Source organism: Opisthocomus hoazin, chromosome 6 (assembly GCF_030867145.1).
Source record: "Opisthocomus hoazin isolate bOpiHoa1 chromosome 6, bOpiHoa1.hap1, whole genome shotgun sequence".
Classification (NCBI taxonomy): Eukaryota; Metazoa; Chordata; class Aves; order Opisthocomiformes; family Opisthocomidae; genus Opisthocomus; species Opisthocomus hoazin.
This window is the reverse complement of record NC_134419.1, coordinates 58110004-58125859: the sequence shown is the minus strand read 5'-3', so window position 1 is coordinate 58125859 and position 15856 is coordinate 58110004. Positions and strand designations below refer to the sequence as shown.

General features: G+C 46.0%; 1 protein-coding gene across 3 annotated transcripts in view; it reads right to left on the bottom strand.

The window, feature by feature from the left end:
* PAPSS2 (3'-phosphoadenosine 5'-phosphosulfate synthase 2) overlaps nt 1–15856 on the bottom strand; it is a 31426-nt gene that overhangs the window by 3625 nt on the left and 11945 nt on the right. For 2 of the 3 annotated variants that reach the window (XM_075423257.1, XM_075423256.1), the window contains exons 2-11: nt 10814–10919; nt 8381–8616; nt 7516–7654; nt 7134–7252; nt 6898–7011; nt 6343–6454; nt 4335–4355; nt 2725–2930; nt 1575–1710; nt 433–701 (exon numbers count right to left, since the gene is read on the bottom strand). In XM_075423257.1, coding sequence (XP_075279372.1) covers nt 433–701; nt 1575–1710; nt 2725–2930; nt 4335–4355; nt 6343–6454; nt 6898–7011; nt 7134–7252; nt 7516–7654; nt 8381–8616; nt 10814–10919 — 1458 coding nt within the window. The remainder of the gene's footprint in view (nt 1–432; nt 702–1574; nt 1711–2724; nt 2931–4334; nt 4356–6342; nt 6455–6897; nt 7012–7133; nt 7253–7515; nt 7655–8380; nt 8617–10813; nt 10920–15856) is intronic. The other variant, XM_075423258.1, reaches the window with a different exon arrangement.

Below are 15856 nucleotides of genomic sequence, written 5' to 3'. Positions count from 1 at the left end.
CATAGACAGTGCCCACCAGCCTTCAAGCCCTGCACAGGCAAAGTCTGCCCATGCATCCCTCTCCTACCTCCTTCAGGGGAGGTTCAGCATCTACTGCTTTTATTCCACCAATTTGGGGACAGAAGGAAAACCGCTGGGAGAAAACAAATAAGCATCCCTGCCCAACAGAGAGAAAGGTCACAGTGGAGAAGCCCCCTTCTCCCCAGATCTCCACACAGCTTGTGAAAGTGTGGGAGGCCACACAGCCAAGCTCTGCTGGGAATCAGCTGCCACAGCAAGCTGCAGGAGAACCAGGGAGGGAGTTAATAGTGAGGCAACAGCTACTGACTCCCTGCCCTGTGGCCCTGTGCAGCTTCATGGGCAGGCTGGCAGCAGGCATGCCCACGGATGGGCTTCATGCCTTGACGCGGTGAGCAGCGACGGCTACATTACCTCTGTGGGGCCAGCATAGAGCATGGGAGAGGGGAAGATGGCAACAATGGTCGACTTGGGGTCCAGGACTTGCTCCTCCAGCACCGCTGCATGCTGCTTCATCCGCCACTCCAGCGGGACATCGTCGTCTTTGGTCCATCCTCCCAGGGGGTGCAGGAGAAGCACGGGGTTTTTGTAACCCCTCTCCAAAAGCTGGTGCCGTGTGTCCTGCATAAGCAGGGCATGCCCATTGTGGACGGGGTTGCGCAGCTGAAATGCAAAGACTGCATCTAAAAGGGAAAGATTCAGAGGGTCACAGGCTTGCGCTGACCATCAGACCCTGTGGGTTCATTTATACACTATACATTTCAACACAGTCACAAGATATCACAGAATGGTAGGGGTTGGAAGGGACCTCTGTGGGTCATCTAGTCCAGCCCCCCCAATGTATATATGTCATAAGATGTGTGTCCTCTCTTCACATGAACGAGACCTTAGATGAGTGTTTCATACACGTACACTGCCCTCTTCATTGCTCTACCAAGTTTATTTTCATTGCAAATTCTTCCTTTAGAGCCAATTTCAGTCCTATCAGCTCTCCTACAATGTTTTTAGATGCCACTGGACACCTTCACCGAGTTCCCTGACTTCTTAAGTGACCTGCCACCTCTCCAAGCTCAATGGCACCTTCAGGAAGGCTAATGCTTTCTCCCCAAAGTGAGGGTAGGTGTCTGATGACTGCCAGCCTGATTGGATAGATACCTGGGAGAAGGCACCTGACCTGTCCCCTATGTGTGAAGGCCAAGCACGTCAGTGCAGGGCTTTAAATGCCCGGGGTGCAGAAAGAGAGGCTCTGACCCCCCTCAGGGAGGACACAAGCATGACTGTCAACATCTTCCAGTCCATGCTCAGAAACGCCCATTGAAGACGCAGCCCATCACAAGCACTGTCCTTAACCAAGCAGACCCTGTGCTCCTACTTCTGCTGTGCCCTGCATCCCTCTTACTGCTTGCTCCATCTGAACAGTCCCATTTTGGGAGCATATAGAAGGAACTTGGCAAGTGATATGAGCTTGAGAGCAAATAATCACAGATCACACAAATCTTCCAGAGCCAGATAGGGCAAGAAGAGCCGTGTCACTAGTGCTGACCCAGGACACTCACCAGCGTTCATTTCTCTGAACTTCTGCTTGAGAGCAAGCGGTGTCAGGCGGTACTGGTCCAACCCATCGTTCCATTTGATTCTCTCCAGCACAAGGAGGTCTCCACCAACCAGCCAGTCTCCGCTCTCCATCACCATCTGTGAATTACACACATGTGCATTACAAAGAGGACAGCAAAATACCTCCTTTTCCCTTTACCACTCTCCTTTGAAAAGTGTTAGGCTTGACTCTGCTTGCAGGGTGTCTTCCCTTCTGATTCAGCACATCGTAGGCAGAAAACATTCTTACAGTGACCATGTGAACGGAACGTCATGAGCAGCACAACCCCATCAAGGCATCAGCTGCTGAGACCCTACCACCGCACCCAGCTGGGTGCTGTACTCCTCTCTGGCAGCTGGGTGTCTACAAATAATGGCATGATACCTTCCTCCACCTCACTCTTTGCTCTGTCCTCCTGGGAATATGCAGGAGGAATAAGCCTGTTGCAAGGTGAGCACCTGCTGCTCAGTAATGAAGAGATATTTAAGGTAGGGGAGAACTAATACAGCTTTAGCCTTTTTAAGCAGACAGCTCAAGTCACCTGGTGTAAACTAGTGCTCTCCCTTTCTAAGGGATGATGTTCTTTGTACTGCCAAAGAGTAAGTGGGAAGAGATAAGCTGTAAAAATATAACACCCTTGCTGGCTGCCCATACAAAACAGACAAATTGAGGAGTAAAACATAGCTAAAAGGAGCATGAGTCTGCAATCTGCAGCATTAGCACTTGGCAGCATCACTGAGATCGTCACACCCCAAGCGCAGGAAAACTTTGGAGGCTAAATTGGTGGTCACGCTAAAAAGGTTTACGTGTAAGCACAACGGTGAAGATGAGTGAATGAAAGGAGCAGCTCCTCAGCAGCATACTCATTTTCCCTTTCACCTGGTGCTTGTTATCTGATGTTCTTCTTAAGCAGCAACTACAGCACTAACTCGTGAGCCTAAAAATTCAGTCCTGCCTGCTCAGGACATGATGGTTCCCACCAAGTATCTGGGCTTGGAGAGCAGACAGGACACGCAAGGCCCTCAGAACCTTGGAAAGGTTCATTTCTCCAGCCCCCGCCCACATTTCCCATCCTGGCCAGGCTTCCCTGAGCAGCAAGGGGACAAACCTACTTTGACGTGCGGGTGCTTCGCACAGGTGGTGCCCCAGATGCGGGCGCAGCGCTCCTCCTTCCTGTGCTCGAAGTACTCGGGGCTCTTCAGGATGGCCACCCTCTGCCCCGCGTAGCTGAGCGCCACTGCCTCGCAGCCCTCCAGTCGATCCTTGTCCTCCACGGAGATCGGCAGCACGATGGGGATGCTCAGGTTGATAATGCCGTCTGGCAAGAGAGGGGGAGGATTTTAATGTCCTCCAGCCTCAGGCGCTGGTCTTGGGCACTGAGTAAACAGAGGTTTTCAGAGGCATATGTTCTCTCTTTGGAGAGACAAATTTTCCAGGACTAGCTCGGGGATTCACCACCAGTCACGTAAATTTGTTCACTGCCCCATTGTTTTCTGCACAGCTAATAAACAGTGATGTTAGCGGAATACGAAAGCTCCTTATCTTTGGGCCAGAGTTGTCTCAAAGACACCTGGAACATTTCATTACTTTCTGCACTCTCTATCTCCCTGGTAAGACTGGTTGTTCTCCAGTTAGTTTGCTATAAAGTCTCTTTAAAAAATTTAAACACACTTGGGAAATGCAACCCTGCGTATAACCCCTACCTCCTCTGGCAGGAGAACGTCTATTAAGACAGTTCCATCTTGGTGTTCCATGGGGCATTTCACTCCCTGCACACCTCCTGAACTGCCTCTTCCAACAGGGAAAACACTGTCACACATTGCTTTGTTTCTCTGTTTTTTTCTGGGTATCTCTATAGTGTTACTGCTCCTTCTTTGTATCTGCAGAGTCCATTTCTAATCTATTTTCTGTGTGTGTACAGCGAGTCTACACATGCACAATTTCAGTGTCGTCCCTAAACACCTCGAAGTCACATTGGTTTTATCCCCACTCCCCCAATTTCCCTGTCCTCCACTAAGGTACTCCCATTTCTCCTTGGATATCCCAGCATTAATACAGAAGAATCAGTCTCTCCCAAGGGTTTCCATTCACAAACAAGAACGAACAAATCACTGATTCAATTTGTTCTGATCTGACTGAAATAATTTTGGGCTCTTGAGAGTCTTAATTTGAGGATTTTGACTATGATGTAGTTTTTTTTTTGACATCTTTATTAAAATGTTTGCATTTACTTTTGATTCATGACTAGATATCATCCATCTGCCAGACAGCAATTTTCAAGCATCTTCATGAACAATCATAACTACAGTCACATGGAATCCAATCAATAGAAACTTCATCCATTTAAATTATATTAACCAGTGATCAGTCAATGAAGTCAGCATGGAAAAAGCTGAATTATGAAACCAACAAATGATGCTGAAGCTGAGGATTTCCATGCTCCATTTCCAAATGCAAGATGCAGAGTTAAAAAAAAAAAAAAAATTACTCAAGCGAAGGTAATTATAATTATGAAATTACACAACCGGGATTTTTGTGAAGACTGGTCAGCAGGACACAGTGCGTCATGCCACTTCATAACCAGCTGAATCATAAACAGGCCATGGTTATGCCTAGTCTTACCAATTTTCTTTATTTTTTTCAAATCTCAAAAAATTACTTTATAGCAAAAAATCTAAATTGAAGTAATTTCTGTACAACCTAAGAACAGTTATATACATACCAACTACAGAGTGACTCCTTCCTGGGAGAATACAAACACAATTGAGATAATTAACACTCATGGGCACCAGTTACAGTAGCCATTTCAGAACCAAAGCTGCTCATTTAAAATCTCCAGCAAGCACCACCTAACCACAGGCAGGTGACTACTGGCACAGCCACCGTCCTCCACGGCGCTGCCCCAGCCCCTCCAGCGCTCGCCCATCCAACACGGGGTGCACTGGCCAGGAGCAATGCACAACACCTGCATTTCCACTGTCACCCAGTCCTGACAGGCACACGTCGCTGTTGCGGAGAGATGAAGACGCTGTGGCACTCCTGCTGCCCTACAATGTGCAGATCCACCTTTCTTCCTGGTGGCAGTCATGCCCCTAACACAAAGCACCTCATCGACCCAACTGTTGGTAGTTTCAAGGTGGGATTTACTGCTCAAAGTCTGAGCGAGAGGAGCACTAACTTGCACAAGTCCACCAAAATGGACTGCAGCCCTTCCAAGCACAGATGGAGCTGCCAAAAACATCACCTGCACCCCAGAGCAAAAGGGTCGGACAAATGACTCCAGAAAGACCAGTCTCAAACCTCTCTTTGGCAACATGCACTCTGCCTCGGCACCATGAGATGGAAAGCCTCCACTGTTTCCCAAAGCTCATCCAAGCATGCCAGGGATGTTCTCCTTCCTGCCCAGACATCACCCTCCAGGCCTGACCATGCAGATGTTGAGTTTGGAGACCTCTATGGAGACATGACGAAGTGGGGACTGATGTTGATGCCCTCTGCTGCAAAGGCTTTGCTCTGAAGAGCTCATCCTCCTCTAAAAGCAGGTTTCCTGGGCTCTGTCCCTAACGCCATTGAGCTCTACAAATCCTGACCGTATGCCTGCAGACCCAGGAGGAGCTGTGCTCAGCGATGCCGACAGGTTTAGGGAAGTGCCCCAAAACCAGATGCTCGCTGAGATGAGCCTCCAGCCCAAAGTGCAGAGCTCTGGAGCAACGTGGTCATCACGGGGTGCCTCTGCGACCTCGTCAGGCACAACAGACAGCTCAAAGACCAAGATCAGTGTCTGATAACAAGAACATGTGCTTTTGAACTCTGTTCGCACACTAGGTGGGAGATAAAAGGCTACGACATGTTTGAAAGCAGAAGCACCCCCGCAGACACCTCTCTGGTCCAAAGTGAGCAGTCCTGAGCTTTGCATCTGCTGCTTGGTGCCCAAGTCCTACTAAGAGCAGCAAGTCACTGCACTGCACAAACATGTATCCTCTAGAAGGAGAACAGGACTCAAAGGGACTCACTTGCCAAGATCCCAAATCCCCAAGGCCAGAGATCGCTATCAGGTTTACAAAACCCACCCTGCATGTATGTGAAGTCTCAGTGACATCCACAGCTGAGAAACAGGACAGAAATATCTACTGCCCCAGTTTCAGCTGTAGACAATCACTGTCTGAATCCTCTGCCTTTTTCAGGGATGAAGCACCTCTACCATGTTGCTAATGAATAGGTAAATCTGATTTATTTCAAGTTACAATTACGGATAAGAAGGAAAACAGGGGGGGAAGAAAAAGTGAAATCAGGTTCTGCTCCTGTTTCTAAGGAACAGCTGCCTCCTCCTCCCACCTCAAATTCAGTCTGGCAGCCTCCCTGCTTACTTGGCTTTGGGTTTGCATCTTTGTTTACCCTGGTATAATTGAGCATGAAAAGAGGTACACAATGGCCGCTGAAGTGTTTGACAGGCACCGTGCGAGATATCAAAGCTGTGAGCCAGGGCCTCGGCCACAGCACAGTGAACTTTGTCACCTTTCGTACCGTTTGTGCATTTCAGAGCACAGCTTCATGGCCCCTGCGGTCCTTTATGAGCCCTCTCATTTAATACATGAGAGGAAAGGAGGAGGATAGCACAGCTGAGCATTAAAGCTTTTCCGTATGGCTGCCTTCTGAGACACCACGGGGTAAGCACCATGTCCCACAGCAGCTTGCCAGCCAGCATTAACGCAAAGCGCGGGGATTCGTACCATTCAGCAGGGTGCCAAAATGGATCACTTGCAAGTACTCTGCCTCGCGCATGAAGCCGGTCAGTGGAGTGGCCCAGCCTTCGCTCAGCACCTGCACCCACTGCAGATCCAGCTGCAAAACAAACCCAAATGGCACTCCTGTCACCAGGTCACGCTCAGAGGTTGCTTTTCCTTCCTTCCTGCTGCAACAGTGCTCTCATTTGTTTTGCTTCAAATATAGGACATTCATAAAGGGGGTGAAAGCCATGGGGTGGTTGGTCTGGGTGTTTTTTTTATGCCAGACTCACGTACTTTCATAGTGCAACTGCTTGCAGGTCTGTACGAACACAATGAAGGACACTGAAGGCCCTGGCTTGCTACAGCACAGGGTGGAGACCTGGCAGAAAACGGCCGAGGATCAGCACTGCACTTCAGCTCACCATAAACCACAGCCACAAAAGGACACAGCCATCAGAGGAACAGAGCCCCTTCTAGCAGCATCCCCAACAAAGCTTCCACCCTTTAAACAGGTAAATAACGAGCGAACCACAACACAGCATTCACCCATGGCGATACCTTAGTGATCTCTATGTATGGCAGCATCTCTGCTTCGGCTCGGACACTACTGAGTTTATTTTCAGGTACAAAAAGCTCAAGAACATCCTTAATTGAGCCCTGGGGCACGATGTTCTGAAAGAGAGAGATAGACAGCAATTGTAAGTAACATGCTGATTTTTAAATGCATACCAAAAACTCACCATCCAAAAGCAGGTTTACAAGCTGCTGGCAGTGGTGGCACAAAAATGACCTACTTGTGTTTGAAGGAGCTCCACAACCTGCTGAATACATTCAGACACCGACGCAACATTCGTTTTCAACACTAGTTCAGGAGATTCGGGCTTCTCATACTCTGAGTCAATCCCCGTGAATCCTATGGACAATTAAACCCAAACTAAATTTATTTAATGTAATACGCGGTGCCTTACAGCCAACAAAGCTGTACAAATAACCAGTAAGCATTCAACCATACTGAGTACTACAAGTGACGCTTGTGACAGCAAGATTAGGGAAACAGGATGCTCTTGTGCACTACAAAGAGCCTTTAGTAACCCACCTCTATGTGCACAGCCATAACAACATGCTATCCAATGCTTTGGAGAGCAAAAGGCAAAATAAGACCTTGCTCTTCCATACCTTTGATCTCTCCAGCTCTCGCCTTTTTGTATAGGCCCTTCACATCTCTGCTTTCACAAATATTTAGAGGAGCATCTACAAAGATTTCAAAAAAAGGAAGTCCAGCTCTCTCATGAATTTTCCGTGCATTTTGACGATCCTGTTAGAAGAAAGACAGGAAAATCATATGTGTCCGAATTGCAGCAAGTGCCTTCCTACTACATAATGTGTCCTGGAATTTGACACAAGTAAATTTGTCTCTGGTATAGATTTATTAAATTTACACTAATTTTAATCAGGGGTTTTCATGTCCCTTCCCCACTTTTCTTTAAAGACACTTTAAAAAAAATTTTTTTAAAAGTTTTTTCCATCTGAAACATCAAGAAGATCTCTACATTAAGCAGGACAGCAGAAGTTTAGAATGTGAATAATTATCTGCCCTGTGTTTAAAAAAGGAACTGGTTGCATCAGCTTGATAACCGTATCTTGATACTTGGTATTCTCAGGAATCATAAAAACACAATCAATACTTCTTCAAACAGAGCAGTGGTAGCACTATGACAGGCTATTGTTTCTATGCCTTTTTTCTGCCTCCTAACAAGTTAATAACAGGAGCCCCTGGAAGGAGATTTTAAAATTTTCTTAGCTTTTAATCAGTTTGTAATATTGAATATACTCAAAGAGGTCATGTCAAACTGCTCTCCAGAAATTTGTATGGATTGCGTGTAGTTCTGCATATCAGTGTTTTACAAAAGAACAGAGAAGTTAAAAGAAGCATCTGATGCCATATATAAGAAGTCCTCTACATAACTCTCTCTTCCCTAAGAACAATCAAGAGATCAAGGCTGTCCAGAATAAAAAGCAGAATATAATACAGTGATTTTACCTTTGCAAAAGGAGAAATGAAACTAGTTATGCAGACGAGCCCAGCGTCAGCAAACAGCCTGGCCACCTCTGCAATGCGGCGGATGTTCTCCTCACGGTCCCCAGCCGAGAAACCCAGGTTTTTATTCAAACCATGCCGAACGTTATCACCATCCAGGGAATAGCAAGGGATGCCATGAGAGACCAAGTACTCTTCCAGAGCAAAGCCAATGGTTGTCTTGCCAGCTCCAGAAAGGCCTGTTGGAGAGAGAAAAGCAAGGTTTAGGTTTGGGGTCAAAAGAGTGGAAATGACAATGTAACACAATACATCCTGGGACAATGGCAATGAAACTCCTTTTGCCTGAAGTTGCTTTAAGGAAAGAATGAGGTAGGGAAGGTGGATTCATCTTTTTAGCCCATAGTTACCATCACAGAGCCCTGTCCAACCCTTCACTTATTGAAGGGGTGGCATTAATGCCATAAGAAAAGCTGTTCTATTCCAACATTGGGTTCAACCCAGCAGTGTTGCTGAAGTACCTCTTGCTGGGCCATAGTGGGACAAACAGGCACCAGTAAGTAGGGGAAGTTTGAAAGGATGCTGTTGCATCTCAGCATCTTCCTCTCCCTCCTCCTGTCCCCCTATGAACAGCCAATTGCTCTCCCAGAATGAAGGACAGGCTCTTTCTGCAACTGTGTGGGGTGGGACAGGCTCCAGCAGCAGCAATTGCCACTCTGCATCCACGGACACCTCTTTGTGCAGGAGCAACACCTACAGATCCGTGTGAGCAGGAGCTGGATAGTTGTGTAGACAAGCAGCACATATTCAGCTGCCAGCATCTCCTGGAGTCATCAGCCAGAAAGACAACAATCCAAAACGAGGTGGCTGTTTCCGCTTCCACCTCCATCCACTTGCACAAAAAGCACTTGCTACTGACTGTGTCAGAAAGCAGCAAGTGCACCTGGAGCACCAGACTCCTCCTTTCCTTTGGGTGGGGATCCATGTGTTGAAAACTCCTTGAGATGGAATAGGACCTCAACTTAGGAGAGGTAACACCTCAAAACACCACATCTGCCTCAGGAAACATTTAGCCTTGGAGAATCTCCTATGGAGATAGCATCATCTGCACACCTGTTTTTATACCCTTTGCATGACGCCTGCTATTGACCACTCACGGAGAAAAGACCCTGGGCAAGGTGGACTTTTGGTCTGATGCAGAACAGCCATGTTTGTGCTGGAGAGGAAACGTGGCTGGGCAGAGATCAATCCTGTTGGCCATGCCTTCAGTTTTTGTAGTACAACAGACTAACTGATAGCTCTCCTGAGCTGGCAACATAGGGCATTCAAACGCCCTTCCATTTAATCCATACAATCCATGCAGTGAAATGTCCTTTTATATAGTCTCTTAAAATTAAATTGATAGAAAGTTAGGAGACCACTGTCTGTTTCAAAGAATAATCGTCAGCTAGAGAAGCTCAAACTTTTCAGATACAAGATCTTTGAGTGATATTCAAAAAAGAAGGAAATTGTCTTGGATTGTTTTTTTGGCTTCAGAAATTATATTAAAGCAAATTAGGCATTGGTGTTCTTTTCAAAATTGTGGAGAAGAACAAAACAGAAACGTGTTTTAATCCAACATCTAGCACATAAGCTGATATGTAGGCAAATAAGAATGGCTTTACAAACTCTTCCAAGTAGGTCTTTCAATACCTTCCAGCAGTCAAAGAAAATACCAGTATTTAACAAGCAATGAAACAACTTGACAAGTGGCAAAAGGGAGAGTTGCGTAAGTATTAGTGGAGAAAAATAGATGCAATTGTCATTTCTAGCAGCCCCTAATCCCCAAACAATGAGTTTATCTTTCAAAGCAGAAGAGAAGGGCAACACATTGGAACGCGTACAAAATGGGAAATAACGTGAGAAACCCACAATGGCTGTGCAAGGAATCGCTGTCACTGCAACTCATTGTCTGAGAGTATTTATTCTTCAGACAAGATGACTGCCTTGCTGTGCTGCTCACAAGGTCACTTTAAACACAGTAAACTTAGGTGTCCCAACAAACTTCCCACCAACCCGGAATGAAAACATCCGCATGCTGTTTTGGTCAACCCTGGGCACGTTCACTGCCAACGACTGGCTGGATGTGAGCCAAGGCTTCCTCAGCCACACATTTGGGAACAAGCGTGATCCTTAGGGCTTCTGACATGTTCAAAGGAGCCTGATAACAGCTGTGAAATTCATAAAAATATTAGTTACGGGCAGCAGCTGCCAGGGAGAATATCTTGGTGCACCAGCACCATGTGTCAGTGTTTCCCACGTGTATATGTTTTGCAATTCCTGGTTCACAAGGAACACCGACATTTCCTGCGGAGCCCAAATCCTCACCTCCGAGCCACACTCATGTATGCAAGTGGGTTTCACATGCAAAGCCATGCTTTCATGCCCAGATGAAAATACCTGTTAGCCAAACTGTGCAGCCTCGAAATCCACCTCTGGTACCAACAACTTGTCCTCTCTTACTCCTGCTGACGTGATGGGCTTGATAAACCACATTGGTTGATCCCTGATGAAAACAAAACAAAACACTTCTGTTACCTTGTTGCTCTCTGTACAAAAGAAAGTCTCAGCTGGCACTACTAGAAGGGAGAGAAAGACAAATTCATTAAAAATCTGCATGAGCCATTACAGCAAACTTTGGCAATTTGGTACAGAAGGGAAAACAGTGAAGAAAATAGTTGCCTTTGGCCTAAATTGGATTTCTGTCTGAATAGGACAGACTCATTTTTTGAAGACAGTGTTTGCCTCTGCTCAGAGCCCTTCTGGTAGCAGCAGCAGAAGGTGATTTTCTTTGCTGCAGGAGCACTGCCAGGTGACTGATGCACCCGCAGGCAGGCGGGGAAGACACGGAGTCCGCTCAAAGATACAGGCAGCACACTCCCCACTTCTTCGGCGTTTGAAAATACAGGCAGACTTGCCTATTATTTTAATTACGCTTGCAAAATAAAAGCAACTTAAGGTGCTAATTTACTTGCTGTGTTTGACATAACATGGCTGCTAGTAATTGCAGCTGGGGCAAGAAATGGCGACATAGCCGGGCTGAGCAAGACTGGGATCCAGCCAGGGAAGACGGTGGGATGGGCAGAAGAGAAAACAACACGTAATGCATACACTCGCACGTCCTAGTGCAAACAAGGGACCAGCACGATACTGAGCCAGAGCCTGAATTTTGGTGCTTCCTAACATTGAACTGCTGCGGGCAGAGCAGGCCCAGCCTCTCTGCTGGGACGCAGACTAAAAGAGCCTGTCTGTGCCCTGCAGCTCCAGCAACAGTACTTCGACAAAGACTTCTTGCATATAAAATATCTACAAGACCTTATTAATTGCAAGGATTATGTTTCCAACTGAGGCAGCCAAAGTTGAGGCTGAGCCTCTGAGGCTCAAGAGGGAGAGACGATATAAATATTTTCTCCCCAGCCCGATTCTTCATGAACATAGGTTTACGCGTTTCGTGTCATCAGTACAAATGCGGGTCTGGGCTCTCCCATGATTTACATCTCACTGTGTAAATATTTCTATGTCTGAAGTCATAGCAGGGAAGCGATCATCATTCATTTGTCCAAGAAAAAAAATTTTGACAAGAAAAAAAAGAGGAACGGGAGACACAATAAAGTAAAAGATCACTTTTAAACATGTTAGCAAAATAGCCTGTTTTTTTTCTTTCCCCTCCTCTGCTTGCTGGGCCATTAACACTTTAACATGCTTCAGCAAAGGCATAAGCATTCGTGGGAGACTTGGTATTTTGTATGCAACAGAGGGCTCTGCTTGCACAGAAATCTATGTGAAAATTACTCTGTAGCAGAAGAGAAAAACTACCCTCTTCTCCTCACCTGTTTTTATTACCTTGCAGAGAGGCCAGCATTCCAGCAGAGACCAATCTCCCACCACAGCAATTTATAACTATACTCAGAATTTCAGGCCCACTTTCAATTCAATTTTAGCAAAAGGCTCCAAAATTAGCCTCTTTATGCCTGCAAATTTGCCATCTGCAATTGCTTGTGGGCGCACTGAACAGATACCCCGCTCCAGAACATGTTAACGTACTGGTAAGAATAGCTGTGTCCAAAATAATCATAATAATGGGCATAAATCTTGCCTCCAAGGTTAACTCTCAGCAAGCCTCAATGCTGGTGCCACGATGGTGAGATTGCACTGGAAGACGCTTGAGGAGGGAGAAGCAATTGCTCCAGAGCTCGCCCAAGGTGACCACTTCCCACTCCATGCCACCACTGTATGACTTGATGGGAAGCCCTGGGCTAAAAAGGTTTTCAGAGCTGTTGTCTCAACCACCTCCAGTGATGCACTTTCTCACTCCAGGACTCTCACTTCCCATTTTCATTGCTGCAGCCACCATAGCAGGTCCCTGACATCACTTCCCCCTTCCACAGATTTTTAAAGGATAAAATCAATTATTTGAGGGTTAGAGTAGAAGGGATGGATGAGATGCTGTCTGAAACAGAGCCCAGGTACCACAGCAAAACAAAACCCCAAAACCTCTCTAGACCTGACCCTGAAAAATGAGTGAGTCCAACACATCCTGATGACTCAGAAAATAAAAGATAAGCACTCAAGTTTTTTTTTTGTGTGTTTTATTTTTTTACAAGGGGTTGTCAAAAGTCTGTTTTAACATTTTGAGCTTGCAAAGGTGAGACAGCACCACTGTGGTTTAATTTTCATCTGTCCCCAGGGGTTCAGGCTTTGGCAGAAGATCCAGCAGCCAAAAATAACCCCTTATCCCAAGATGCATAGGTGTGTTTCTGCTATGTTTACTCCCAGTTGAGCTCTGGCACCACTTTGAAATTATGTGTCACCTGGCCAAGGACCCTCAGCAAAGCACAAGTGCCCAGACTCACCTTCCCAACAGCTTGCCACCACACAGCCCTGCAGTGAAACCTCCCCTGCTGCAGCATAATGCCTAACCGGTGATTATGCACTCCTCAAGTGTAGCACTCCAAAAAACACAAAGTAGGTATTTTACAATTTGTTTGCAAACCACAGCAGACAAGACTGGTATTTCTGCACGGAGAAATAAACCTGCATGCTTCGAATCTCTCTTTCACGCCCTCTGCATCAGTAGGAACTCCAGCCGCACACTTGCTTTTGCAAAATGTTGAAATGAAGAACAATGCAAGCAGAGAAATGCTCTTGCAGCGTGTTAGTCACACGCCCGGCTCACTTAGCAGAAGGGCCAGCCTCATACGCACACAGCTAGCTTCCAGCTGGTGCCCGGCAGCGCTCATGGTCCTGCAGAAACCCTGACCCAACAGCGAGGGTAGGGTCAGGACTGCCCCCAGCTGTATTTCTATTCATAGGGCTATCTCACGCCATTCAGAATATGATTCATTTTTTTCCAGTCATGCCCTAATTTTGGTACTGCAGCGTGGACATGTCTCCAGGAGGAAAAAAAAACTGTTAAAAACGAGGCTTTTGAAACATTTTGCAAATGGTAAAATAGGCTTTTAAAATGATAAAATGATCAAGCAAGCTTTCAAGTTTGAAGTCAAACACTTGCTTAAGCCTCTGGAAACTGATCTAACTTATTGTTTAAAATGCCTTCCCAAATCCTGCCATCTTACTAAAAAAAAAATAAGATCTGTTGTCCTATCAGTTGAATTCGATGCACAAAAATTAAGTTTATGAGACTTCGCCTTAAAAAAATATTTTCTTCTACTAGGGCAATTCCCACAGCTGCTCTTGCAAATGGGTGAGCTGACATCACGGAGAAAACAATGTGTCCATCACCAACAAGGGGAAAAAACCTTCTGTAAAAGAGTAATTTGCTGCAGAAAAGCAAATCTATTAAAAGAAAAGGAGGAAGAGAGGGAAGAGGGGGGTTTTGCTTGTGGAAACAAAGATTTGATTTTGATCATATTGAAGAACAATGGAGAAACCTTGGAGTCTCTGAAGTCCCCATTTAGCTCTTGCAGCCCTAAACCTATAGAGTTTTTGCAAACTTGAGTTTGATTCATTGAATGGACAAAAGCAGTAAATGCCTCAAAATCAGTTCCACTCTTTCCCAGGGAAAAACCCCATCAAGATGTAGTTACCCTGGAAATTTTTCCCATTTCACCTCGCAGGATCCCACCATCATGACACAGAGCCTGGCTCGTGGGTCCAGACAGGAGAACGGGACTTCTCAAGCACCCGGTGCATTACCATATCACCCACCTCCCTGCTTCCCATGCTGTCGTCCCCCCTCTTTCCTGCATGCAGGTCTCATCTCCTCTCTACCACCCACACATGAGCAGAAATAATGCTATGCTTTCTTTTTAGACTTAGCAGAGTAATACAGTGATGTGTCACCAACTACCCTGCAGAGGTTTCAGGGCTGGAGCTGCCAGCATTCCCTTGCACCAGGCAGGATGCTGAACTGGGCTCCCTTTCTTCATTCAGTGCTCTGAATATACCACAGCAGACTTCACTTGCCCCTTGGCACCCTCCGCCTTTGACGCTTGTTCTTTTTGGCATCGCTACCTCGGGCCCTGTTCCCTGCCAGGAACGTAACATAGAAGATCTTAAGGAGACCAGCAGAGACATCCCAGTTACCCGAAACAAGCAGTCTTTCAGCTTGGAGACAGACGGTTGGAGATGCCAAATGTCGCTAACACACAAGGTTTTCAAGGTGGTGTTAGCTAAAGTGTTTTTTTTCTTAACCCACAGGAATTTTTGAGCTCTTAGCAAGACCTTATTTTTGATTGCAGCTAAAATATTTTTCTCTTGGTATAAAGTTGCATGTTTTGGGTTGCCATAATCAAGTTTTATACAACCCTGGCAAAAAAAAACTCAAACAAAACCAGGCTCATGTTTCAGTCACCACGCAAATCAGATGCTGATTTCTAGACTGTGTGACATTAAACCAGCAGGTTGGGTGTTAAAATCTACCTCTCTGAAGGCACCTAGATCAGGCGTTTCTTTATCTCTGAATCAGATTATGTCACTACTCTAATATCCTCGACACAGGAAAACCAGTGAGTCATCCTGCGCTCCTACACTTTCGAGATGAATCTGCAAGGCCAAGACAGACGTTCTAAAAAAAATCTTCCCATCTTCATTCCAGAAAACACAAGGGACAGCTGCACGGGCAACAAATATTTGACAAACAAAGCATATTGTCAGCCGCTGGCAAAAATAAAAACTTGAACAAGAAATCCTTCCACGGTTGCCCTATTTTTTATATTCAGAGCACTTCTGCTAAGTTATGCCCCCCAAATGAACCCATTTCAGCAGTTCAGCTCATGCTCACTTCGCAAACAACAGGTTTGACATTGCAAAAGGAGAACTGCTTTGTTTTGATGTCTGGGGTCTGTTACAAGGCTGGTCTGGATCATGCCAAAACCGTGGGACCACTGACAATGCAAAAAGCAGTTATTTTGCAAAAAGAGGGAACATGAATGATGTTGTCACTGCAGTACGGATAAGTTTTGGGATTGAACACCCATAGAA